General features: G+C 36.9%; 1 protein-coding gene across 4 annotated transcripts in view; it reads left to right on the top strand.

Moving 5' to 3' along the window:
* The window catches only part of LOC150094135 (uncharacterized), a 109909-nt gene that overhangs the window by 24315 nt on the left and 59415 nt on the right, over positions 1-26179 (top strand). For all 4 annotated transcript variants that reach the window (XM_090411895.1, XM_090411893.1, XM_090411892.1 and 1 more), the window contains exon 2: positions 13596-13724. In XM_090411895.1, the coding sequence (XP_090268021.1) occupies positions 13645-13724 (80 nt within the window). In that variant the 5' untranslated portion in view covers positions 13596-13644. The remainder of the gene's footprint in view (positions 1-13595; positions 13725-26179) is intronic.

Here is a 26179-nt window from a genome sequence, read left to right as displayed (position 1 = left end):
TGGTACAACACTCCCTGGTGTTGTACCACCTTAACCCAGTCCTGAAGATACTTTCAGGCACAAACTTTGTTTGCTCACACTTGGATAAAGGATTAAACTAAATTTATTATGGTACAGCATACCAGCACCTTTATTAACAGTGAGACTGTGACACACGGATGCAGTATCATTTTATTCATCTTTTCAGCTTGCAAAGAATACTTACCAACACCTATTGGTTTCCAATAAAGGACCTGATGTGCTACAGTATTTAATTAGATTGTACCAATTTTAATTTTTGTTTATAATTACCAATTTATTTTGTTAAAAATTATATTGCGAGTAAAGTACATTTTACTCGCAATATAATTTTTATAATTTTACGCAATATAATAAAAAGTTTTTTTCTTTTTTTCTCTGTTTAGGACTTTAGTCTTATGTGATAGCTGCAATTATTTTATTTTATTTTTTATATTTTTAGCTAAACTTATACTAATACTTAGCTAAACAAGGCCACCATTGTTTATGTTCAGGAACCAGGGCAAACAGAGAAAAGTCAGCTACTGGAACAAATCCCAACTCCAACTTTAACCTTGGTACCTTCCACCTTCTAGGTCTGGCTCCCACTGATGAGACCTCAATAAAGGTCGAAACCGGTCAGGGTAGTGGCCCTTCTCATAATGCATAGCATTACACTTGTCCATAAGAATATGTGTGTTGTATTATGGGATACTTAGGCAATTTAGTAAATTCAGATAGAGGGAACCAAAATCAGGACTCTAGTCTTCGTGTTGCTGCTACAATTTTGTTTAACTAGTCCGTTGATTACACCATGTTGTTATAGTCTTGCGTATTGTGACAAACTATGTTTTTGTGCTCTGAAGATGCTGGTTATAACACCAGCGAAATATCGGCAATAAGTTAATAAATTAATTATTCACTTATTTTTCTGTGTTCTAATATATACCGTTAAAAAATAAACAACAAGAAGTCTCAGTGATTGTGATAATGTGGATAGTGATATCTTCATACTGGTTCAGCACACACGAGTGAACAAAGGATATGAAAGAGGAAGTGATCACCATTTAGTTAAGCAGGATAAAATTGAATATCATATTGAAAAGAAAAGTGTGTAAAAAAAATTTAAAAAAGAATCTAAGTGGAGCAACATTTAGAAATGAACTGTAGACACAAATATATTGGAGAAAAAATGAAACAATGTGAAGACTCAGTGGCAGACTAAGGACAGCATTGACTGCCTCAGCCAGAGAGGCACATTATGAAGTTGTTCTGCAAGAATAGAAAAAATCCAAACTCCATATTTCAAGGAAGTAAAAGATGCAGATAACAAAAAAGAAGAAAGTATAACAAAAGTTCATATCAAGTAAGCCAGCATATCTGTGCTCTAAGAGAATGTAAGAAAGCAAAGCTGTGCACAAAACTAGCCAAACAAAAGTCACAGGAAGACTTTGATAAGAATATAAAAGATAAATATCAGGAGGGCAGGGTACTTAAGGATCAACGCTGGATAACTGGGAGGAAACTTACATGCAGCCTTTTAAGGAATGCAGAAAACTGACTAGGGCTTCTCACCTTTATGTAGTGCAGCCCATTAGTAAATATCTATCTAGATGCTAAACAAATGATGAGAGGGGCTGGCAATTTGGGATTTAGCGAACCAAACTGTATTCTCGCCAGCTTAAACCAAAATAACATGACACTACAACATGATAGAATTTCGTGTCAGGTGGGGGTCACTCAGCTAAACAAGGCCACTATTGTTTATGTACGGGAACCAGGGCAAACAGAGAAAAGTCAGCTACTGGAACAAATCCCAACTCCAACTTTAACCTTGGTACCTTCAACCTTCTGGGTCTGGCTCCCACTGATGAGACCTCAATAAAGGTCAAAACCAGGCAGGGTAGTGGCCCTTCTCATAATGCATAGCATTACACTTGTCCATAAGGATATGTGTGTTGCATTATGGGATACTTAGGCAATTTAGTAAAATCTAGTGCTCATCTCCTCCTCCATGCAACAATGCTTGCACAGCCACTTCCACATGAGTAGTTTGGCATTATAATAGTGCCAAGTGGGACAGCCTCAGCAACTTCTATGTCTCACTCTCCCATGGATGAACTATTGCTTCTGGCCTTCCACAACCCAAACATATGCACCGAACTTACTGCCAAATTAATCCTCACCGGCATGGAAACATACATTCTCCACACCACTTTGAACTGCATTCCTTAACTAAACCCTGGTTCTCCAAAAGATGTGCCAATGCTGTACAAATGAAACACCAAACATACCATAACTGGCTCAAATCCAGAACTCCATCCTCCATCAGAGCTTATACTGAAGCCTGAAACAGATTCAAAAAAACAATCAATGCTTCCAAAACTAGCAGCCTGATCCAAACAGCAGCTGAACCTTTTGGTCTCTTGCAAAAGCAGTTGGCTGTAACTTCTTCCCAACACTATTCCCACCTCTATCATACCCAGATGGCTCTATTGCATTATCACCCACAGAAAAAGCCAATCTTCTGGCTTCACACTTTGCTTCTGCATGCATAACAGATAATGGTAAATGCCCTCAAACATTTCAGATGCCCAACATACAATGTCCACTATATCCTTTTGCCAGAAAGAGATCAGAAAAATACTATCCAAATTAGACACACACACACAAAAAAAGTCTCCTGGCCCTGATGGCATTCCTCCGACTGTCCTGAAAGTTTGTGCACCAGAAATGACTTCTATCCTATGTCACCTGTATATACTCTCTTACTAAACTGGTATCTATCCCATAACCTGGAAATTGGCCTATATTTAACCTTTCCCAAGAAGGGAGACAAGTCACTGCCTCCCTATCTCACTCACCTCAGTCCTGTCTAAAGTAATGGAAAAAATCATCAATTCCCAACTCCTACACTACCTTGAAGACACCCACCTAATAAATGACTCCCAGTATGGATTCCATTGCTGCTGATCAACAGGAGATCTACTCTCATATATATCACTCATCTCTGGACAAATGCCATTGAGAAATTTGGCAAATCTCAAGTGGTTGTACTTGATATCTCCAAAGCTTTTGACTGGGTCTGGCACAAAGGCTTACTAAGCAAACTACCATCATTTGGTCTGTCTCAGGACTTCTGTAGTTGGATTGCAGGCTTTCTATCTGGATGCACACTGTGTGTGTGATGGTGAATGGTTCCTTATCTCTCACCATTCAACTAATGCTGGGGTTCCACAAGGTTCTGTCCTCTCACCAACCCTCTTCCTGCAATATATATCAATGACCTCCAATCCACAGTTTTGCAAATGACAGCACAATGCACTCCTCCCTTTCATTTCATAAACCTTACTCTACATAACTCATCTCAACCAATAGAACATTAACAACCACTGCCCTCAATTCTGATCTCCAAGTCATCCTCCAATGGGGGTTCAGATAACCTTGTCAATTTCAATGCTAATAAAACTTAGTTCTGTCTCATTTCTCATAAAAAGGAACAATTTTTTCCCAGTATTATTTTCAACAATACCCAAATTTCCAGACAATTTGAGATTTCTCTTCTTGGAATTACCCTAACATCAGGCCTCTCCTGGCATAAACACATCACAACCAATGCATCCTCAGCTTCAAAAAAAACTAGGATTTCTCTTTCGCTCAAGACGTTACTTCACCCCTGAACAACTGTTAACCTTATACAAACCACAAATCCACCCAGCTACTGAATGCTGTTCTCGGATTTGGAGTGGGGGCCCCCCTAAAAGCTCCCTCAAAATGCTTGACTCAATACAGAGGAGAGCAATTAGACTTATTAATGACCCATCTCTTACCAACTAACTCCCCCACTTTCACACAGACATTTGGTTTCCACAATATGTATATTCTACAGATATTTCCATGAGAAATTGTCATCTGAAATAGCATCAATAATTTCTCCACTTAGTACTAAGCTCATTGGAACATGTGCATCTGCTGCTCAACATCCCTTCATAGTGAATCTTGAAACAAACAGAACAAGTTTCTGTTCCTTCATCCCTGCAACAGCTGTATTGTGAAACAGTCTTCCCTCTGTTGTGTTTCTCAAGGAATACAATATACAGTCTTTTAAATCAAATGTAAACAAGTTCCACCTTTCCCAACCCACTACCCATATATGGTACTATAGGTTGATCAACCAACCTCTAGTGTATTGGTTCAACATAAAAATTGATGTGAAGTCATTAGCCTCTATATACAAGTAGCCCAATCGTGAAGATACCTCACTTGCAAACTTTGTTTGCTTACACCTGGATAAAGGATGAAATTAAGAATACAATTTCTTGGTATCTTTAATTTATGGTACAACCAAGTAAAAATTTTTTTCACCATCCATCTCTAATCCAGAGTATTTTAGTAATAAAGTGTGACATTTTTTGACTATTTGTATCTGGAAATATGACTTCTGCATTACTTCAATCTTTAGCATAACTTCTGGGTCTGGTTCCCACTGATGACATTTAATGATGCTTGTATTTGGGCTTACTTCCTGGGGAGTAGAGAGGCTGTATTTGGTGGCAGGTTTCTGCCTATCACTGGATGGAACTATTGCAGAGTTTCTTGTCCTGGAGTGATTCAGGTCAGGAGTAATGAGTTTAGTAGTAATCCTTTACGGTCACTCAGTGAGATTTATAGTCATCATGTAGATCACTCGGAGTTTTTGGAGAGGTAAAATCCACTTTACAATGGAACTGGAAGCTAATAACTGTCTACCCTTCCTGGATACACTTGTCGCATGTCTTCCAGATGGTTCCCTATCTTTTTCAGTTTTAGAAAATCCACACATACAGAGAGATATTTACACAAACAATCACACCATCACCCTTCTTAACAATATGGCATTTTAAAAACGCTAATCCACAGAGCGAGAGCAATCTGTTCTGATGACAACACTCTTACTACTGAACTGGCTCACCTACGCCACACCTTCTTGGCCAATGATCCCCATAAGATAAACAAAATACTAAATGCTCATAAGAAACCCCTCCCACTATCCACCACAGAGAACTACAACAAAACAGTCACCATCCCATACATTAAAGGCACATCCGAAAAGATTTCAAGAATTCTTAATAAACATGAACTACACACCACATTCAGACCATGGAGCAAATTAGCAACCCTTATCCGCTCACCCAAGGACAGCATTCCCCCTTTATCACATCCAGGAGTCTACGAAGTACCCTGCTCATGTAAGCAAGCCTACTATGGTCAAACAGGAAGAACTGTGAACATCCGCATCAACGAACACTAAAGATACATCCGGCATTATCATTATGGCAAGTCGGGCCTAGCAGACCATATTCTGGATACCCGTGCACACAGGATCAACTGGAAGAACACAAAAGTGCTGCACAGAAGCTCTTACAAGTTGGAGAGATTGTTCTTAGAGGCAACAGAAGCCCTGAAACACACCCCAAATCTCAACAAATATGGCTGTATAAATTTGCCTAAAATCTGGGAGACAGTCATCTTAAGAAAAAACTAGTACCATTTTTTTTTTCTTTTTTTCTCTGTTTAGGACTCTAGTCTTATGTGATAGCTGCATTTTTTTTTTCAGATAGAGGGTGCCAAAATTAGGACTCTAGTCTTTGTGTTGCTGCTACAATTTTGTTTAACTAGTCTGTTGATTATACCATGCTGTTATAGTCTCGCGTATAGTGACAAACTGTGTTTTTGTCCTCTGAAGATGCTGGTTATAACACCAGTGAAATATCAGCAATAAGTTAATAAATTAATTATTCACTTATTTTTCTGTGTTCTAATATATACCGTTAAAAAATAAACATGTACGACAAACACATGTCTGTCCACACTGAGACGTCTTGTTTCTTGTGTCTTTTCTCCAGGTGGAGTTGTGCACATCTTTATGTTGGAACCTGGTGTCAGTGATGACTTGTCAATGTTCTGAGCTGAACTACAGCAGGTCCCTTACCATTATTATTAGCTTTGCTCTTTTCTCCACATTTTCTCAACAGATATTTGTCTTGTATTCTGCTGTTTAGATCTCCAACATGGATCAGTCTTTTCTTTTTTATTATCTAAATTGCCTTCTCTAATCACTCACAAAATTCCTTCACCTCTTCCTTAGAAGGTTATGCTAACACAACATTAGCTTATGCTAAATGAACATAAATGATAATGAAATATCATGCCATCTGGACATTGCTCATTAAAGAAGGTCACAGCTGTTTTCACCTCATCGGCACTCCACACCTGTAGGCACATCAGTGCCCATAGATGTGGGACTGAGATAAAAGTTTAATTATTTTTAGTTATTTTTTATTTTTTTTGAAGAGTTGCAGGTTGTAGTTGTTTTCGAATACCTCCTGAGAAAAGCTGTTCTAAAGCACAGAGGTTAAAAGAAAATGAATAGAAGCAGGTTTGGTGTTTACAGTTGCACAGTAAAAAGGTGCTGGGCAGCTGCAGCTCTCATTTTAACAGGTACAACAGAAAGTGGAGGAATGATGGTTGCCAATAATAAAAAATGTAGAACTGACAATGGAAGCACCTGTAAAATAGACACGGTACTGAAATACTGTGCCTATGAGATAGAGGGACATAATTGTTTGGGTTTTTGTTATTAATGAAACATCGGGAAGAGGACATTAAACAGCTAAAGGATAGATTGGCTGATGATAAGGAGAAGGAGGAAGTTAATCTTATAAAGAAAGAATCAAAGGATAGTCATATATCAGTGTATGGGGACTCGATCATTAGAGGTGTGATTACTAATAAAGTGCACAAAACATGCTTTCCTGGTGGAACAGTAAAGCAAATAACTGATGCATTGCAGAAAAGAAAATACCGGGCATCAAAGTTAGTGGTAGTCGTGGGCACAAATGACTTAATTGGGGAGAAGAAGAAGAATGTTGAGAAACTTGAGGAAGTTGTTGCAGCAGGTAAAGAAGAATAGTGTTGTTGGGAAAGTCATGCCTGTTGCCCAGATATGATAACAGTGAATTGAGAAGGAGAGCAGAGATAATGAATAGTAAGATGGCTGAGTTGTGTGAGGCAAAAGGAGGTTCAATTTGTAAATCTGTGAAGTGAATTTGAAGGGAAGTTCAAATGGTATAAAGCAGATGGATTATATTTGAATGGGTTTGGTGTTGGGCATTTAGAAAGGCTATCGTTTTCTGAGAAGGCACAGAGTCAATAAGTTAATGTAGCAAATGATCAGAGTCTACCTGTGAAACAGGATAGCACAAATTAACAGATTGTACAGCAGGAAGAAGATGAAGATGATGTTGAAGATGTGGTTGTAGCAGCACAAGGTAATGGAATGCATAAAGGTGATGAGATAGGGAAGAATGCAAATCACGGTCAGGATCAGGGAAACGGGAGTGGTCAAACCGAAGAGAGAGGTGTAGTATAGCAGCTAGAATAGAGAATGTTGGTGCTGGTAGAATGGCCTCAAACACATAGTGATTGTTATGTTTATACACAAATGTAAGGAGTATTCAAAACAAGAGAGCTGAGTTTGTGACATTGATTGAGACGGTAGGCCCAAAAGTAATTGGAATAAGTGAAACTTGGTTTTCTGAGGAGGATGTGATGTCGGGAATGGAATTAGAAGGATATATGATTTTCCGGAAGGATAGAGATGTGAAAAGAGGAGGGGGGTGCTGTTAATGATTGCAGAGGATGTCTGAAAAGTGTGAAAGTTGATGCTGCAAGCACAGATTTTGAATCTGTGTGGTGCGAAGTTGAAATAAATAGGTTAGTATATAATAAATTTAATTAGTTAATTAATAGGTTAATTATTTATTAACCTATTAATAAATAGGTTAGTTATATACTAACCTATTTATTTATAATAATAAATAGGTTAGTATATAATAAATTTAGTTTAATCCTTTATCCAAGTGTAAGCAAAGTTTGTGCCTCAAGTATCTTCAGGACTGAAGCAACTCGTGATAAAGGTTGAACCAAGCTCTCATCACTTGTCTTAGTAAATCCCATAATGCAAAGCACATCTCCTTGCAGACATGTATAATGCTATGCATTAAGGGAAGGGCCACTACCCAGACCGGTTTTGACCTTTATTGAGGTTTTGTCAGTGGGCGCCAGACCCAGAGGTGGTGATACTAAGGTGGAAGTAATGGAGAAGCCATATTTACCTATACGAGTTGTCACACTGTGTCTCACCTTATTATTAAATTACTCTGGATTTAGAGAAAGATGTTAGTTTTTTCCTACTTCGTTAGACTATAATAAATTTAGTTTAATCCTTTATCCGAATGTAAGAAAACAAAGTTTGTGCTAACAACATCTTTCTCTAAATCCAGAGTAATTTAATAATAAGGTGAGACACCTTTTGGAAACTTGTTTAGGTAAATATGACTTCTCCATTACTTCCACCTTAGTATCACCACCTCTGGGTCTGGCTCCCACTGACGAGACCTCAATAAAGGTCGAAACCAGTTTGAAGCTTGGGTGATGAATGGCAATGCTATAGCCCATGAAGTTAACTGAGGCACAGCTGTTACCCCTCAGATGACATATGAGCAAATGAGTGGCTCTGCTCAGTGGTGGGATAGAGCCAATGCTGAGAGTTCTCGGCGGCAGGGTGAGCCTGTTACTGAGGGGAACAATGCTGAGTTTTTGGAGTTTGACCTGTATATATGTACTTGAACATTCAATAAAGGTCGAAATCGGTCTGGGTAGTGGCCCCTCCCTTAATGCATAGCATTATGCAAGGAGATGTGCTTTGCATTATGGGAGATACTAAGACAAGTGATAAGAGCTTGGTCCACCTTTATCATGAGTTGCCTCAGTCCCGAAGATACTACTAGCACAAACTTTGTATGCTTACACTTGGATAAAGGATTAAACTGAATTTATTATATTCTAACTAAGTGGAAAAAAACTAACAACATGTTAGTATATCTGATAGGATGCTGTTATATGCCAGGGAATGCAGTGAATACTGAATTACAGGAATATAGACTGGAAGGAGAAGATAGTGTGTGGGAACAAGGAGAGAGAGTTTGTGGAATTTCTGAGAGATAAGTATCTTAAGCAGCATGTGATCGAAGCAACTAGAGGCTTTAATGTTTTGGATTTGGTGATAACTTCACAAGATGTAGTTGTTAATGAAGTGTTGACACTGCTGCTGGTTGGTGAGTGATCATGAGGTACTTGTTTGGGAAGTGATGAAACAAAAAATGGTCACTGCCAAAAATGGATACATGTGGAAGTATAAAGCAGGTGATTATAGGAAGCTCTGTAGTCAGCATCAATACATTGGGTAGATGAGCTGAGTGGAAAAGATGTTGACAATGCATGGAAACTCACAAAGTCACTATCTGAGAAAAGCAATGTATGACTGCATACTGAGGGCTAAGCAAGTAAATAGAGTGGGAGTGAAATGGATGAACATCAAAATCAAGCAAGCTGTGCTGGAAAAGAATATGTTATGGAGGAGGTAAAAGACAGTAGGTGGTGATCAGATCCATGAAGAGTATAAAGTACAGGCTAGAAAGGTGACAAGCATGGTGAAGAAAGAAAAGGTGCAGTATGAGAGGAGATTGGCTGGTCAGTTAACTCAAGAGAATTTTTCTGCTACATGGCAAGCAAGAGGAAGAATAATTATGGCAAACTAACATTGGTGGATAGTCATGGTAGTAGACTAGCAGCTGCAAAGGATATAATGGAATTATTGAACGAGCACTTTACCAGCATATATCATACTAGTATAAATGATCGGGTACAATATATAGAAGAGAAGCAAGTATTAGGAGAATTGGAAGTGAAAGAAACAGAGGTGTATCAGATGTTGATGGGTTAGATGTGAATAAGACTGTGGGAATGGATGACATATCACCAAGTATTCTTAAGGAATATGCACCACAGTTGGTTATGCCCTTGACCTGGTTATTTAATGAAAGTCTTGCAGTGGGTAGAGTTCCAAAGGAGCGGACAGAAGGCAAAATAGTACCACTCCACATGCATGGTTCTAAGACAGAAGTCTCCAACTATAGGCCAGTCTGTATAACTGCAATTGTGGTCAGGGTGTTGGAGAAATTGCTAATGAATAGAATACAAAATTGGGTTGATGGACATAGCATTCTTTATGATGGTCGGCATGGATTTGTAAAGGGTAGGTCCTGTTTTAGTAATTTACTTGCATTTTATGATAAGATGATGAGTGTGTTAGATAGGGGAGAATCATATACAGTGATATTCTTAGACTTTGCAAAAGCGTTTGATAGATTACCGCATGATAAGTTGGTGTACAAGTTGCAGAGGATGGGAATAGATAGTATATTGGTTCGATGGATGAGAGATTGGCTCTCTGAACGATACTAGCAGGGTTGTGTATGATGGAGCAGTGTCTCAAAAAAAAAAAAAAGCAGGGTAATCAGTGGCGTGCGCCAGAGTTCTGTTCTTGTGACCCCTGCTGTTTAACTTATTTGTAAACAACATATCATGTGTACTCACTGGGAATCTTCAGTTATTTGCTGATGATGCAAAGTTGGGAAGAATTATAAATATCACTGCTGATGCTGAATCCCTTCAGGAAGATTTGAATAGACTTTTTACTTGGACAAAGAGTGGGGTAGTAGTTTTAATATCAATAAGTGCAATGTGTTGCATTTTGGAGTGCAGAAATATAAGGCTGCGTAATATATCGATGGTGCCGTACTGCAGGAAGTGGATGAGATTAGAATTTGGGAGTGATGGTTTTCAGTAGACTGAAGATTAGCAGGCATATTGCTAGAGTTGCAAAGGTTGTTCATCATTGTGCTGCTATGATAAGAAGTACTCTAACATGTAAAGATAAGGAAGTGGTTGTGCCACTGTATAAAGCACTGGTCAGACTACACTTGGACTATTGTGCTCAGATCTGGTCACCTGGTTTTCAGTGTGATGTGGAGACATTGGAGAGGGTCTAGAGATGAGTGACATTAAGATAATATCAGGAGTTTGGAATGCTGGCTATGGAGAGAGGTTGAAGAAATGTGGATTGCAGAGTTTGGTGGATAAGAGTAAAAGCTGTGATGTGATAGAAATGTTTTAAGTTAGTGAGTGGATTTTATCACATTAATCCAGAAGGGATTATAAAAATTATACCAAGGAGTAGATTTTTTACATGGAGAATTGTCAGCAAATGGAATGCATTACCAGAATGTGTTGTTAATGCAAAGAGTGTTAAGGATTTTAAGATTCTATATGATAAATATGTTGTCAGTTGAATGAACCTCCTGCGATGAGTCTGTCGACTCCATGGAGGGTGTAATAATAATAGTTACTTACTGAAGTTGTTGGTAAAAGTTGTCTGATTATTTTTTATTGTCTTCAGGGTTATAAACACTGAATATTGTCCTGTTTCCTCTATTATTGCTTATATTATTCTTTCATTTCAGTATTTATAGCTAATTATTTTATTTGTCCAATCTTTAGTATCAGTCATATGGGTCCTGTTTTTGCTCTTTCTGATTTCTTTCTCCACTGTATATTTGATCATAATTATTTAGCTCTTTACTCCCTTTTTGTTTGTTATGGTAGCTATTTCTATATCATGCTGCTAATTCTTCATCTTTATGCACCACTCTTCTAATATAGCATGTTAATTTTTTTTTTTTTTTTTTTGGTGGGTGTGTTGGGGGGGGGGAATCTATCTTTTTTCAGTCCATGGTTTGTTTCCAATTTGTCTATCTGGTTTCTACTCATCTGAGACTTGTAAATAGAAAAGTCCTCTGATTTAGATTACCATCCATTACAGAGCAAATCTGATGACAAGATTTGTTACCCTTAGACTGGGTATATACATTCATCATTTCCTCTGAATGACAAATCAGTTATTTTGCTGAGACGTTTGTCATCATATCCTCATTAGTTAAAGCAGACCATACCACATGGAGTTTGGAGGTTAGAAGAATCCTTATTTGCACTTCACTAACCGTTATGGCCTGTGCTCATAATATTTCAAAATCATGATGTGAATATGACCATAGAATTAGATTTGATGTCTGCCTGTGTATTACAAGAAAGCAGGAGATAATTGGCAATACTACCAAATAAGTCTCAGCACTGATAGGAGGCTTTAAAACAGGCAGTAAATTATAGATTAGTTACTATCTCAGAGGTGGGTTATTTGAAAAGTGGGTTGTGGCCAGATTTCAGGAATGATTGGAGAGTATGGTACTCCGTCTGTTCTTGAAGAGATATGATAGAGAGAAATGATACTCAACCTATTCCTACCTTTGTTCGTTCATTCATTTTGTATGGTGATTCAAGGGCCGTGAACCCCTTTTACGGGGAGGTACAGCACCACCTCAATCCCCCTATTTTTATCCGGGCTTGGGACTGACATAGCTGACAATTCAGACCTATGGCTGGAGGGATTGTCTTAAGTATTCCTGACTGTATCCGTGTGTGTTCACAAGGCTGGTTTGCCTGCTTGTGGGATGAAAAACCCCAGATAAACTGGGGGGGGGGGGAAACCCTGCTGTCCACACCCAAGACCGGCTTACTTGGCTATGGCTGAGGAAGATCTTTAAGCTCCTCACGTTGTCGATGGGAATCGAACCTAGGACTCTCCTTCTCAAGGCATATGGTTGTGAAGCTCATAGGCTAACCGCACAGACCTACCTTTGTTAATGGGAAATCTTCCTTTAAAATGTTTCAAAATTAGAGTTAAATTGAATTTAGCTATTTCCTTCAGAAAATAACTACACCCCCATATAGTTTGCCTCATTATGGCAAAGTGTGAGGGCACGCACTTTAAGCTGATGTGAATCATTGCTTGAAAAATTATAAGCTGTGTGTTACATTGATAGGACTGTGTTGCAAGACTGATGAGGCTAGGAATTTGCAAGTGTAAAAACACACTGATAAGTAGGGATAAGGAAATTATTGTCCCTCTTTATGGAGCTCTCATACCACTACACATCTGGACAGCTCTGCTTAGATTTGGTTACCTAGATATCTTAGGGATGAGGAAGTGGTGAAGAGGATTTAAAGGTAGGTAACAAAGATAGTGATGTCTCTGGATACTCCCTATAACAATAGATGCAAGGTTTGTGAGTTACAGAAAGGGTTGATAGGCAGAACAAAGAGGGGGAGATATGATAGGAACATAAAAGTTTCTAAGGGAGTTTTATAGGATAGATGAAGATGAAACTTTTCAGTACAGGATGGAAGGGAAGAAAACAAAGTGACCACCACTGAAAGTTGAATAACAGCATAGTCAGCAAGGATGCAAGAACTAGATATTTTTGGTTGAAGAGTGGTGAATGAATGAAATTAGTCTCTGGAGGTAGTTGTGATTGTATTTTTAGTGAATGAGTTTACAGTGAAAGTATAATATGCTATTGTGAATAATGTACTGCTAATCTCCTGTGGCGAGTTTAAGAGTTCATGGCAATTCCAATAATAATAGCAATAATCAAGGTTTTGTCAGTTATTATAATATTATATGCTGATGCCCAATTTTGTTTCGGTATATTCTACAATAAGAAAAAGAGTTGTTTTCATACATTTTGTCAAAAGAAATTAAGTAACAAATGAAAACTGTTTTATACCAATTAAATAAAATATTTCATATTATTCTGTAGGCAGAGACATATTAAATGCAGCATCTTAAAATTTATACTCAGCAAAAGAATGTCTGTTCTAACAGTAACTACAGTCTTGGCTCGGACACGGTCACAAGATCTAAAGAGTGTTAGGAAATTAAACTGTTGGTATGTTGTAAAAAATTTATTATATATGATTTGCTGTGCATTGTTTGTTTTTATTCAATCCTTGAAAGTTTTTCTGATGCTATAATTTTTATCCTACTACTTTAACAAAAATTTTTCATTTTAAAAATATTAAATTAGCCTATCCACAGAACTAATGTGCTATAGGTTTTGATTTTTAATTAAAATTTTTAATCAAAAATCAAATATCTAAATTCAGTTTGATTAAAAATCTTTAATCAAATTGAATTTCGATCAAGCAATGAAGTAAATTAAACAAAATTCAGAGTAATAAGTCATGTTTATTAGTCCTCATGTTCTCACTGCCAGTAGTGCAGAAATTTATTATTCCATTACTTTATAACTTTTTCATTCTAAAGTGAAAAACTAAAATGTTGGAAGTGTTGGTTACATAATATGAGAGGAAAGAAATTTTAAGAGTTCCTTCAGTCTGTCAGTTTTTGATCTAGCCCATCTCCTTTTAGTGTGGCCACTAAATTTGTATGGATACAAACATATCATCAGGCCTAATATATCCCCTCAAGATACTATAATGGTACCACATAAATATATTATTACTATCTTGCTATCAATAGCTTTTCTCCTTATTAGTCTTTTATTCATAAGGACTTCAGTATTGTCAGATCTTTTATTTTAGTCTTCTGATGCACTTTTAAGTGCATTAGTTTGTCTTAATACATCAATCTTGGTTTTCCCTCATGTCATTCTTTTGCCATCTTGCCATCAAACACCTGTTTTTTTCCCTAACCTTTCATGATACCTTCTGTTAAAAGACTATACTACATTAGGCTAACTCTCCTGATACATTTTTGAATGATAACAAATTTAAAGTTTTTTCCTGATCTACGGACTCTAGTCTTTTATCTGCTATGTTATTCCTAACCTAATTTTCATATCTAAGTTAAAATTGATTTGAACACAATCTTGTATATTGCTAGTGTGTAGTTTAGTATATTAGCTAATTTCGCTCTTATTCCATATTATATGCATTTATTCAACTAGTTCCTCATCAGCTTTGCTAATTCTGTTGTCTATTTCCATATTTAATTTTGCCTTCTTTTCTAAAAATTGTGCTGAAATAGGTACTTGTTCTATACGTTTACTGTTGAGAATACAGTTGATGTTTCCAAGCCTAATTTCATATATATATATATATATATCTTCTTCTTCTTTTCAATCATTTTCTGTCCACTGCTGGACAAAGGTCTCCTCCAGTTCTTTCCACCTTTCTCTGTTCTTGGCAATGGTTAACCAATTTTTCCCAACAAATTTTGACAGTTCATCACTCCACTTCTTCTAGGACGTCCTCGGCCTCATTTCCCTTCTTTTGGAATCCAGTTTGTTACTATAGTGGCCCATCATGCATCTTCTCTCCTGGATAGATGTCCTGCCATTTCCATTTTAGTCGCTTATGGTGAAGAATGATGTCAGTGAGGTGAGTCTGGCTTCTTATCCAGGTGTTTCGCTTCTTATCGTTTAATGTGATGCCTAGCATCAACCTCTCCATTTTTCTTTGAGTTGTTGTTAGTTTATTTGTCAGTGCTTTTGTTAGCGACCAAGTTTCACAACCATATGTGATGACTGGAAGTATACGTTGGTTAAATGTCTTCCTTTTTAAACAGAGTGGTACATTATTGTTTTGAAAAATGCTTTTTAATTTTCTGAATGCACTCCAGGCAAGTTGAACTCTCCTATTTATTTCCTTTTGGAGTCCACAGTTTAGATCAATGAGATGACCTAAGTATGTATATGAAGAGACTCTTTCCAAGAAATTGTTTTCTATTATTATGTTTTTTGGTGTTACAAAATGATTAAACATGATTTTAGCTTTTTCTCTGTTTATTTTTAGACCAACTTTTCTGCTTTCATGATATAGGTCTTCTACCATTCTGTTAAGATCTTCTGGAGTGTTTGCAAAAATTATGATATCATCTACATATCTTAGGTGTGTTAAGTTTCTGTTATTAATTTTTAACCGGTTTCAACCTTTTTTGAGGTCTCATCAGTGAGTAGGTAGACCTGGAAGATATCAAAGCTCAGTGAAAAGAACTTACATACCTTCACTATATCTTAACTAAAATATAATTACACCTTTATGGCATTCGTATAGTGAAGGTATGTAGTTCTTTTCACTGAGCTTTGATATCTTCCAGGTCTACCTACTCACTGATGAGACCTCAAAAAAGGTTGAAACCGGTCTGTGTGGTGACCTCTCCTCATAATGTAATGACAGTATTACATCTCCTAGGAGCTGTGTTTTACATTATGAGAAAATATCAAGAATAGTGAGGGAGCTTGCTCCACCTTTACTTCGAATTGCCTTCGCCAATAGTTTTTCGGCATGAAACTTATAGATCGTAGTTATCGTTCTTTAGTTTCGCTTACTGGCTATAAAACAACAAAGGATGTTTATCCCCTTATTTTCTGGTCTATAGTACTTTACTTCTTCTTTGTTCCCTTTTTTAAATAACATTATCAGAGTAGCATTTTTCCTGTTTTTTGGGATCTTCCTCTCTTCTATGCATAGATTTAGTTTGTGACATGGTGAATGATATTATTTCCTCCCCATTTATTTAATTCTGTGTGAATTAGATCTTCACCAGGAAATTTTCCATTTTTCGTTTGTTTTAATGCTTGTTTTGTTTCATCTGAAGTGAATGGGAGGATGAATTCTATATGCGATGGAGAAGAGTTATTTATATTTGATTTGTCTATTGAAGGATCACTATAGAGTTCTTTATAAAATTCTTCTAGCCTGCTTAGGATTTGTTCTTGGTTCCTTATCAATCATCATAAAAAACACCTCATCTGCATGGCTTTCCATCAGTTATCATAAGCCAACAGTTATCCTATATGAATAAAACTTCTAGAATTTCAATTTCTTTCTTCCTATCATCATCATCATCATCATCAAATTCCTGCCATGTACCCTCAAGGGGTGTACAGGATATGATAGTACTACATGAAAAAAATTACTTCATTATTAATTCCCTATCTACAATTTTCCTCCAAATCAGCCTGTTACTTGTCAACACTCCAACATTATCAGATCTTATATTTCTATCGTCTAAAGCACTTTGTACCGTATCAATCCACCTATATCTTGGTCTTCCTCTGGGTCTTTTTGCTGCCAACCTGGCAGAGAACACTTGTTTTGCTAATCTTTCCTCGCCCATTCTGTTTAAGTGACCATACCACCTGAGATTTGCTCTGCTGACAATGCCAAGTTCTTTCCTAATATCCTCGTTTTTAATATGATACTGCCATTGATTCCATCTGTTCACGCCTATAATCTTTCTCAGGACTCTCATATCTGTGGTCTCTAGTCTTTGGTCAAGTGTTTTACTTCTGACCCAGCTCTCAGATCCATAAGTTAAAACTGGTTTGAACACCACTGTCTTGTATACAGCTAATTTAGTGTTCCGACTAATTTCTCTCTTATTCCATATGAATTTATTCAGTTGACTTCCCACCATACCAGCTTTGCTGATTCTGTTGTCTATTTCTATATTTAATTTACCATCTTCAGTAAAAATCGTGCCTAAATAGCTGAAATGTTTTACTTGTTCCACAGGTTCTCCATTCACAACACAGTTGACATTTTCAATGATTCTGCCTATTTTCATTGTCTTTGTCTTTTTATTGCTGACCTTCATACCATATCTATTACAACAGCTATTCAATTTAGTCAGAGAATCTTGCAGAATTGTAGCGGATTTATTTAGAAGTATAACATCATCTGCATAAAGCAAAGAGCTGACATTAACATCTCCAATTTTGATATCATGTTTAATACCACTTTCGTTCATAATGTGATCCATATAGATAATGAATAACAGAAGGGATAATGCACATCCTTGTCTCACACCAGATTTAACATTAAACCATCTTCCTGTACTTCCTTCAATTCTAACTGCTGACTTACAACTCAAATAAAGACTAAGTATTGCTTGATATAATGCCCCATTGACACCATATAACTGCAGCGTATTGAATAGCTTCTCTCTTGGCACCTTGTCATATGCCTTTTCCAGATCGACAAAACTTAAATACAGATCTTTGTTATATTCCCATGCTTTCTCGACTATTTGTCGTAAAGTGAAGATCTGATCCGGACAGCCTCTATTTGGCCTGAATCCAGCTTGTTCTTCACCAAGCTTTTCTTCCACAATTCTTCTCAACCGTTTCTCAAGTATACTTGCATAGATCTTGCCAGGAACACTCAGTAGGGAAATACCTCTGTAATTCTCACATTCAGTTTTATTTCCCTTTTTATATATGGGTACTATGAGAGCTCTACTACAGTCATCGGGAATTCGTCCCTCTGTCCAGGCTTTCTCAACTATGCAGTGCAGCCACTGTAAGACTCTTATACCACCATACTTCAGCATTTCTGGTCGAATATCATCTAATCCTGCTGCCTTTCCACATTTCAAGCCTTTGATGGCTTTTTCTACTTCAAGTATGGATATGTATTCCTGACTGCATGCCTGGTCAATGTTTTTTTACCACTGTGCTGTCATCACTGCTTGTTTCATTTAGCAGTTTTTCAAAGTAATTACTCCATACTTCAAGGATATCTTTTTCTCCCATTTTTATGTCACCTTTATCATCTCTAATTCCTTTTATAGCACTCTTTCCTCCATTCCTAAGCTTCTTCAACAACCTCCAGAATATTTTGCCACCTTCTTGGTATTTATTTTCTATATTCTTGCCAAAGTCCTCCCATGACTTTTGTTTAGCTAGTTTTACACAGTGTTTAGCATTCTTGCATTTGTCTCTATATTCTCTCAGAGCACAAGCTGACTTATTTGCCAGGAACTTTTGGTATGCTTTCTTCTTTTCCTTCACTGCCTCTTTAACTTCTTCTTTCTTCCTATAGAATTTTAATTCTTTCTCGAATCATACAGGAGGTAAACTAACATAAAAATTGCATCCTGTGTGACAACAAAAGTCAGTCAGATTCTTCTTGCATCTTCTCTGTCTTCATTTAGTAACACTTCAATAACTTGAATGAATTTCTATATGAGAGTAATAGGAAGTTCCACTGTATAAATTACTTAAACCATATCAACAGTTTCATCTGTTTAGAATGAATTTACTTTTTATATGAAAGTTTTTCACTATTCTTCAATGAAGCATTAACTAAAAATATATCCATGCTTCAAATCACCTTTAAGGCTAAGAGTCTTAAAGCTGAAATAAATTATATATAGATTAATGACTGTTAAAGCTTCACTTATCTCTTTATAAAATGATATCCTCTCTCACTCTTCTGTCTCTAACTGTTCTGATTTCTGTTCCATTTTCATATATTGAAGATACAGAACCTCCATGGTTTTTCTCTTGCTGTGTTCCTTTCTTCTTCCCTCCAAACAGCTGAACACTTAGTGATCTCAATAACCTTCATCCCAGTGCATAATCAGAAATAATTTAGAGCAACTTCATTTTGCACCACCATGACTGTTTTCAGTACTGTGCTTGAAATCATGTTCTTTTCAAAGTGCAGGAAAGTTTAACTATAACTTCAAAATGAAAGTAGAGGAATTTAACAGTTCTTCATTTCACAATTTTATCCACTGAAGTAAGTTTCATTTTAATCATTTCCAAAAATACAGTGGCAACTTTTGCTTCTCTCATAATTAACAACAAAAGGTTTTTTTTTTTTTTTTGAATGATGTTTCTGCAGATACAAACAATGCTGACATACTAACATTTGACGATCATACAAAATTGTAAAGAAAAAGAAGGAGTAGCCATAGTATTCAACACAAAATACGAGGCTAATCTTCTTGAATGGCAGTCAGTCTCAAGTGGAGTAATGTGGGCAAATATGAGAATGGGGAACTGGACAATCAGACTTATTTGTGCCTATGATCCCACAGAAGGTTCCACTAAGGTAGAAGAGGAGGAATTTTTTGAGGCTTTAGAGAAAGCAACTGACACAATGAAAAATGAAAAGTTGGTCCTTGTTGGGGATCTAAATAGCAGAGTAGGAAATGATTGTCAGACATACAAAAATATTTTGGGAAAATTTGGAGAAAAGAGCAAATCTGATAATAATAATGGCAAATACTTGTTGGATTTCTGCTCAGGACATTGACTGGTTATTACTAACACCATGTTCCAACATAAAAATGTGCACAAATTCACATGGAGAGAAGAGGCAAGGAATAAGAAAAGTCTCATTGACTATGTTATTGTTGATAGTGATGTTTTCTCCCTGGTGCAGGACACCAGAGTGTACAGAGGATTTGAAATTGGAAGTGATCACTATTTAGTCTTGAGCAGGATAAAATTGAATTTCATATTGAAAAGAATAACATGTAAGAAAGTTTTAAAGCGAATAAAAGTTAAGCAGCTCTCAGATGTAAACTGTAGACTAAAATACACAAAGATTATTGAAGAAAAAATGAAAGAGTGTGAGAACAGGAACCAAACCTTGGAGATTCAGTGGCAAACTCTGAAGAAAACATTGATTGATTCTGCCAGAGAGGCATGTGGTGAAGTTGTGTGCAAGGATAAAAAAATCAGAACTCCCTGGTGGACACAGGAAGTTAAAGAGGCAGTGAAGGAAAAGAAGAAAGCATATCAAAAGATCCTGTCAAATAAGTCAACTTGTGCTCTTAGAGAATACAGAGACAAATGCAAGAATGCCAAACACTGTGTAAAATTAGCTAAACAGAAGTCATGGGAGGACTTTGGCAAGAATATAGAAAATAAATATCAAGAAGGTGGCAAAATATTCTGGAGGTTAATGAAGAAGCTTAGGAATGGAGGAAAGAGTGCCGTAAAAGGAGTTAGAGATGATAAAGGTGACATGACAACGGGAGAAAAACATATCTTTGAAGTATGCAGTAATTACTTTGAAAGATTGCTAAATGAAACAAGCAGTGATGACGGCACAGTGGTAAAAAACACTGACCAGGCATGCAGTCAGGAATACATATCCATACTTGAAGTTGAAAAAGCCATCAAAGGCTTGAAATGTGGAAAGGCAGCAGGAGTAGATGATATTCGACCAGAAATGCTGAAGTATGGTGGTATAAGAGTCTTACAGTGGCTGCACTGCATAGTTCAGAAAGCCTGGACAGAGGGATGAATTCCTGATGATTGGAGTAGAGCTCTCATTGTACCCATATATAAAAAGGGAAATAAAACTGAATGTGAGAATTACAGAGGTATTTCCCTACTGAGTGTTCCTGGCAAGATCTATGCAAGTATACCTGAGAAACGGTTGAGAAGAATTGTGAAAGAAAAGCTTGGTGAAGAACAAGCTGGATTCAGGCCAAATAGAGGCTGTCAGGATCAGATCTTCACTTTACGTCAAATAGTCGAGAAAGCATGGGAATATAACAAAGATCTGTATTTAAGTTTTGTCGATCTGGAAAAGGCATATGACAAGGTGCCAAGAGAGAAGCTATTCAATACGCTACAATTATATGGTGTCAATGGGGCATTATATCAAGCATTACTTAGTCTTTATTTGAGTTGTAAGTCAGCAGTTAGAATTGAAGGAAGTCCAGGAAGATGGTTTAATGTTAAATCTGGTGTGAGACAAGGATGTACATTATCCCCTCTGTTATTCATTATCTATGTGGATCACATTATGAAGACAAGTGGTATTAAACATGATATCAGAATTGGAGATGTTAATGTCAGCTCTTTGCTTTATGCAGACGATGTTATACTTCTAAATAAATCCGCTACAAGTTTGCAAGATTCCCTGACTAAATTGAATAACTGTTGTAATAGATATGGTATGAAGGTCAGCATTAAAAAGACAAAGACAATGAAAATAGGTAAAATTGTTGAAAATGTCAACTGTGTTGTGAATGGGGAACCTGTGGAACAAATAAAACATTTCAGCTACTTAGGCACAATTTTTACTGAAGATGGTAAATTAAATATGGAATAGATAGCAGAATCAACAAAGCTGGTATGATAGGTAGTCAATTGAATAAATTCATATGGAATAAGAGAGAAATTAGTCGGAACACTAAATTAGCTATAAGTTTTAAAAAAAAGGTATACCGTGAGTAGACATATCGATACAAAATTAATAATGGAAAAAACTTGCGTGCAAAGATTATTTAATAGTTTAATTTTTGCCTGTGTGTCACAGGCATTTTCAGTACATTAAACTCAAATTAATCAATAACTGACAATTCCAAAAAAGCACCACCTAAGTTGCTGGTGTAAGATAACTTAAAAGGTCAGTAACTTTCCTAAAAATAAAAAAGAAAATAAAATATAAATAAATAAAATAAAAAAATTAAAAAAAAAAAATAAATAAATAAAAAAATCAATACAATAAAAAGTTAGGAAAGATTAGCTGATTTGTAAAGTACTATCTTCCATAAAGGGGATAGACGTAAGTCATCAGATCTGTTTAAGTTAGGAGAATGAAGTAGAGTTTCACATGTTTCTTTATAAAGGCGTTCTATGAGAAACTGACTTTTGTGAAGAACTCTTGTCTTTCTCCAATGAACTCTGTGTCTAGTGAAGATGGCATTTTCCGCAAGTCCAGACTTTTCAGGTTTAAAGTATTCAATATAAGATTGGTGTTTTTCTAGCCAAATAGAGGCAGATCTTCCTGTTTGTCCAAAATAAGATAATCCACAAGAGCACGGAATCTGGTAGACACCTTGATGATTAAGATGTGGAAGCTTGTCCTTAGTCACTCACCTGCCTAATGATACACTTGCCTTCACTGTATACAGAAAACCCACACACACAGGCAGATACATTCACAAACTCTCACACCACCACCACCCCTCTCAACAATATGGCATTATTAAAACTCTTACCAAGAGAGCCCACAATCTTTGTTCCAGTGGAACCGCCCTCACTACTGAGCTTAACTACATACACAACACTTTCCTCTCCAATGGCTACAGCGATCACAGTATCAAAAAAATAATTAGTTCCTCAAGTATAAAGAGCTAATAAGCTTCATTTCGGCGATGATAACATTACTTAAATTAAGGGGATATGAAATCCCACATAGTTTTAAAACCGAATAAGAAACTCAAAGATAGGAATCAGAGAGTTTCTTGCCGAATATAGTAAACTATAAAGTATCGGCGAACACTAGCGTTAGCCAATGCAAGTGATCCTAGTACGTAGTACAATACTGGGCAGCTCATTGCAAAGGTGGAGGAAGAAGTTCAGATCGCTATTCTTAGGTATTTTCCATAATGTAAAAACACATTTCCTAGGAAATGTATGCTGTTATTACATTATGGAGGGAGGTCACTACCCAGACCGGTTTCAGCCTTTTTTCAGTCTTTTCATTGCCGAAATGAAGCTTATTAGCTCTTTATACTTAAGTAACTTAATGGTTGCACCTGTTTGGAAAATTCGTTCGCAAAGTACATAAGTTCTTTTCGCTATACACTTTGGTATTAGGTCTAGCTACTCACTGATGAAGCCTCAAAAAAGGCTGAAACCGGTCTGGGTAGTGACCTCCCTCCATAATGTAATAACAGCATACATTTCCTAGGAAATGTGTTTTTACATTATGGAAAATACCTAAGAATAGCGATCTGAACTTCTTCCTCTACCTTTGCAACGAGCTGCCCAGTATTGTACTACATACTAGGATCACTTGCATTGGCTAACGCTAGTGTTCGCCGATACTTTATAGTTTACTATATTCGGCAAGAAACTCTCTGATTCCTATCTTTGAGTTTCTTATTCGGTTTTAAAACTATGTGGGATTTCATATCCCCTTAATTTAAGTAATTAGTTCCTCTCCCATTCCCAGTCCTTCTCGTCAACAAGAATTTAAAAATGCCATCACCATACCCTACATCCGTGGAACATCCGAAAAAATAGCCAAGATTCTAAAAAAGTACAACCTACACACAGCATATAAACCCCACCGCAAACTTGCTACCCTTATCCATTCTACAAAAGATCAACTCTCTCCTCTCTCTCTCTCTGCCTGGAGTTTACAAAGTACCCTGTTCCTGTAAGCTGGCATACTTTGGACAGACAGGCAGATCAGCATCCATCCGCCTAGAGGAACACAAGTCTTACATCTGTAAACACAACTATGGTCATTCAGGCTTGGCTGACCATGTCTTGGACACCACCCACAGAGTATCATGGAAGAAAACCACCATGCTCCATCACAGCAAATTCAAGAAAGAGAGACTATTCTTAGAAGCAGCAGCACCTCTTAGAAATCAACCAAATCTTAATAAATACGGTTGCATTAAGCTTCCGAAAATTTGGGAAACACTCATCACCAGAGATCCTACTTTATATTCCAGGCCACCTACAACCGCCCTTAGAGAGCGCTCCACCTAGATAGGACTTTAGTGTCACCCACGTGGTTGGGCTTAGTATTGTATGATAGTTGTGTTATGTTACATTAGTTATTTTTGTAATCCCCGTAGATGTCCTAGTGACTAGGACGAAATATAGGAAGTATTAAAATCTTTTTAATCCTTTCTGAGTGTTGTAAAAAATCCATTAAACCTCCTACCTTATGCACAAGGCATCAGTGAACTTATAGCAAAAGTTTTAAAACCACTGAATATTTTTGTTGCCTTTCGATCATTTAGAAAAATCTCCACCTTTCTCACTTCTCCTAAGGACAAGCTTCCACATCTTAATCATCCAGGTGTCTACCAGATTCCGTGCTCTTGTAAATTATCTTATTTCGGACAAACGGGAAGATCTGCCTCTATTCGGCTAGAAGAACACCAATCTTATATTGAATACTTTAAACCTGAAAAGTCTGGACTTGCGGAACATGCCATCTTCACTAGACACAGAGTTCATTGGAGAAAGACAAGAATTCTTCACAAAAGTCAGTTTCTCATGGAAAGCCTTTATAAAGAAACATGTGAAACTCTACTTCATTCTCCTAACTTAAACAGATCCGACGGCTTAAGTCTATCCCGTTTATAGGAGATAGTACTTTACAAATCAGCTAATCTTTCCTAACCTTGTATTGTATTGATTTTTTTTTATTTATTTATTTTTATTTTTAGGAAAGTTATTGACCTTTTTAGTTATCTTACACCAGCTACTTAGGTGGCGCTTTTTGGAATTGTCAGTTATTGTTTAATTTGAGCTTGACATACTGAAGATGCCTGTGACACACACGCGAAAATTATACTATTAAATAATCCTTGTATGTGAGTTTTTTTCCATTATTAATTTTGTATCGAACTAAATTAGCTGTATACATGACAGTGTTCAAACCAGTTTTAACTTATGGAACAGAGAGCTGGGTCAGAAGTAAAACACTTGAACAAAGACTAGAGACAGCAGATATGAGAGTCCTGAGAATGATTATAGGCGTGAACAGATGGCATCAATGGCAATATCATATTAAAAACGAGGATATTAGAAAGAACTTGACATTGTCAGCATCCAGGAATGCATTAGCAGAGCTAATCTCAGGTAGTATGGTCATTTAAACAGAATGGGCGAAGAAACAATAGCAAAACAAGTGTTCTCTGCCAGGTTGGCAGCAAAACGACCCAGAGGTAGACCAAGATATAGGTGGATTGATATGGTACAAAACGCCTTAGACGATAGAAATATAAGATCTGATAATGTTGGAGTCTTGACAAGTACCAGACTGATTTGGAGGGAAGTAGATAGGAAGTTAGTAATGATGTAATTTTTTTCATGTAGTACTATCATATCCTGTACACCCCTTGAGGGTACATGGCAGGAATTTGATGATGATGATACAAAATTGTAATTATTATTATTAAGAGAGACCTCTAGGCAGTCCAGGACTCATTGAGGGAGGCCACATACTAAGCGCACCAGTTATCATACTACCAAATCCAATGGCAATCCATTCCAGTCACGCACCACCCTATGAGAGAAAATCTAGCCCTCACTCCTTTCTTAGTAGCATTCATTCTCAGCTTCCAAGGTTGTCCTTTTCCCACCCTCCATCATATGAAAAATTCCATCAACTGAAATCGTGTGTGACCCTTTCAGAAGTTTGTAAGTCACAATTACATCACCCCCTCTTTCTCTTGTTTGCTAGTGTCTGCAGCCTACCATTCTCAATCTGTCTTCATAATCAGTATTTCACACTCCTGATATCAATTTTAATACTCTCCTTTGCACCCTCTCCAATGTATCAGAACCACAATAGAAACCAGGAGTCCAGACCCGCGCACAATAGTCCAAGTGAGGTCTTATCAAGGACTTGTAAAGAGGCAAAATGACATCCTTATCTTTTCATGTGAAAGTTAGTTTTAGCATTGCAGTTATTTTTTGAGTTGTATTTGCAATCTTTGCTACATCGCCCTTGAACTTCAATTTGCTATCTATATGACAGTAATACTCTCTAATATCTATCTAAATAAATTTATTTTATAAGACTTCAGTAGCCTAAAAGCCCTTTAGTAGCCCTGAAGGGCTACTAAAGGGCTTTTAGTGTACAGCAGTAAAAT

This window comes from Typopeltis vanoorti, chromosome 22, assembly GCF_054136105.1.
Source record: "Typopeltis vanoorti isolate ZY-2024b chromosome 22, IOZ_Tvanoo_1.0, whole genome shotgun sequence".
In the NCBI taxonomy this organism is placed as follows: domain Eukaryota; kingdom Metazoa; phylum Arthropoda; class Arachnida; order Uropygi; family Thelyphonidae; genus Typopeltis; species Typopeltis vanoorti.
The sequence above is the reverse complement of the archived record's forward strand: the minus strand, read 5'-3'. Positions and strand labels throughout refer to the sequence as shown.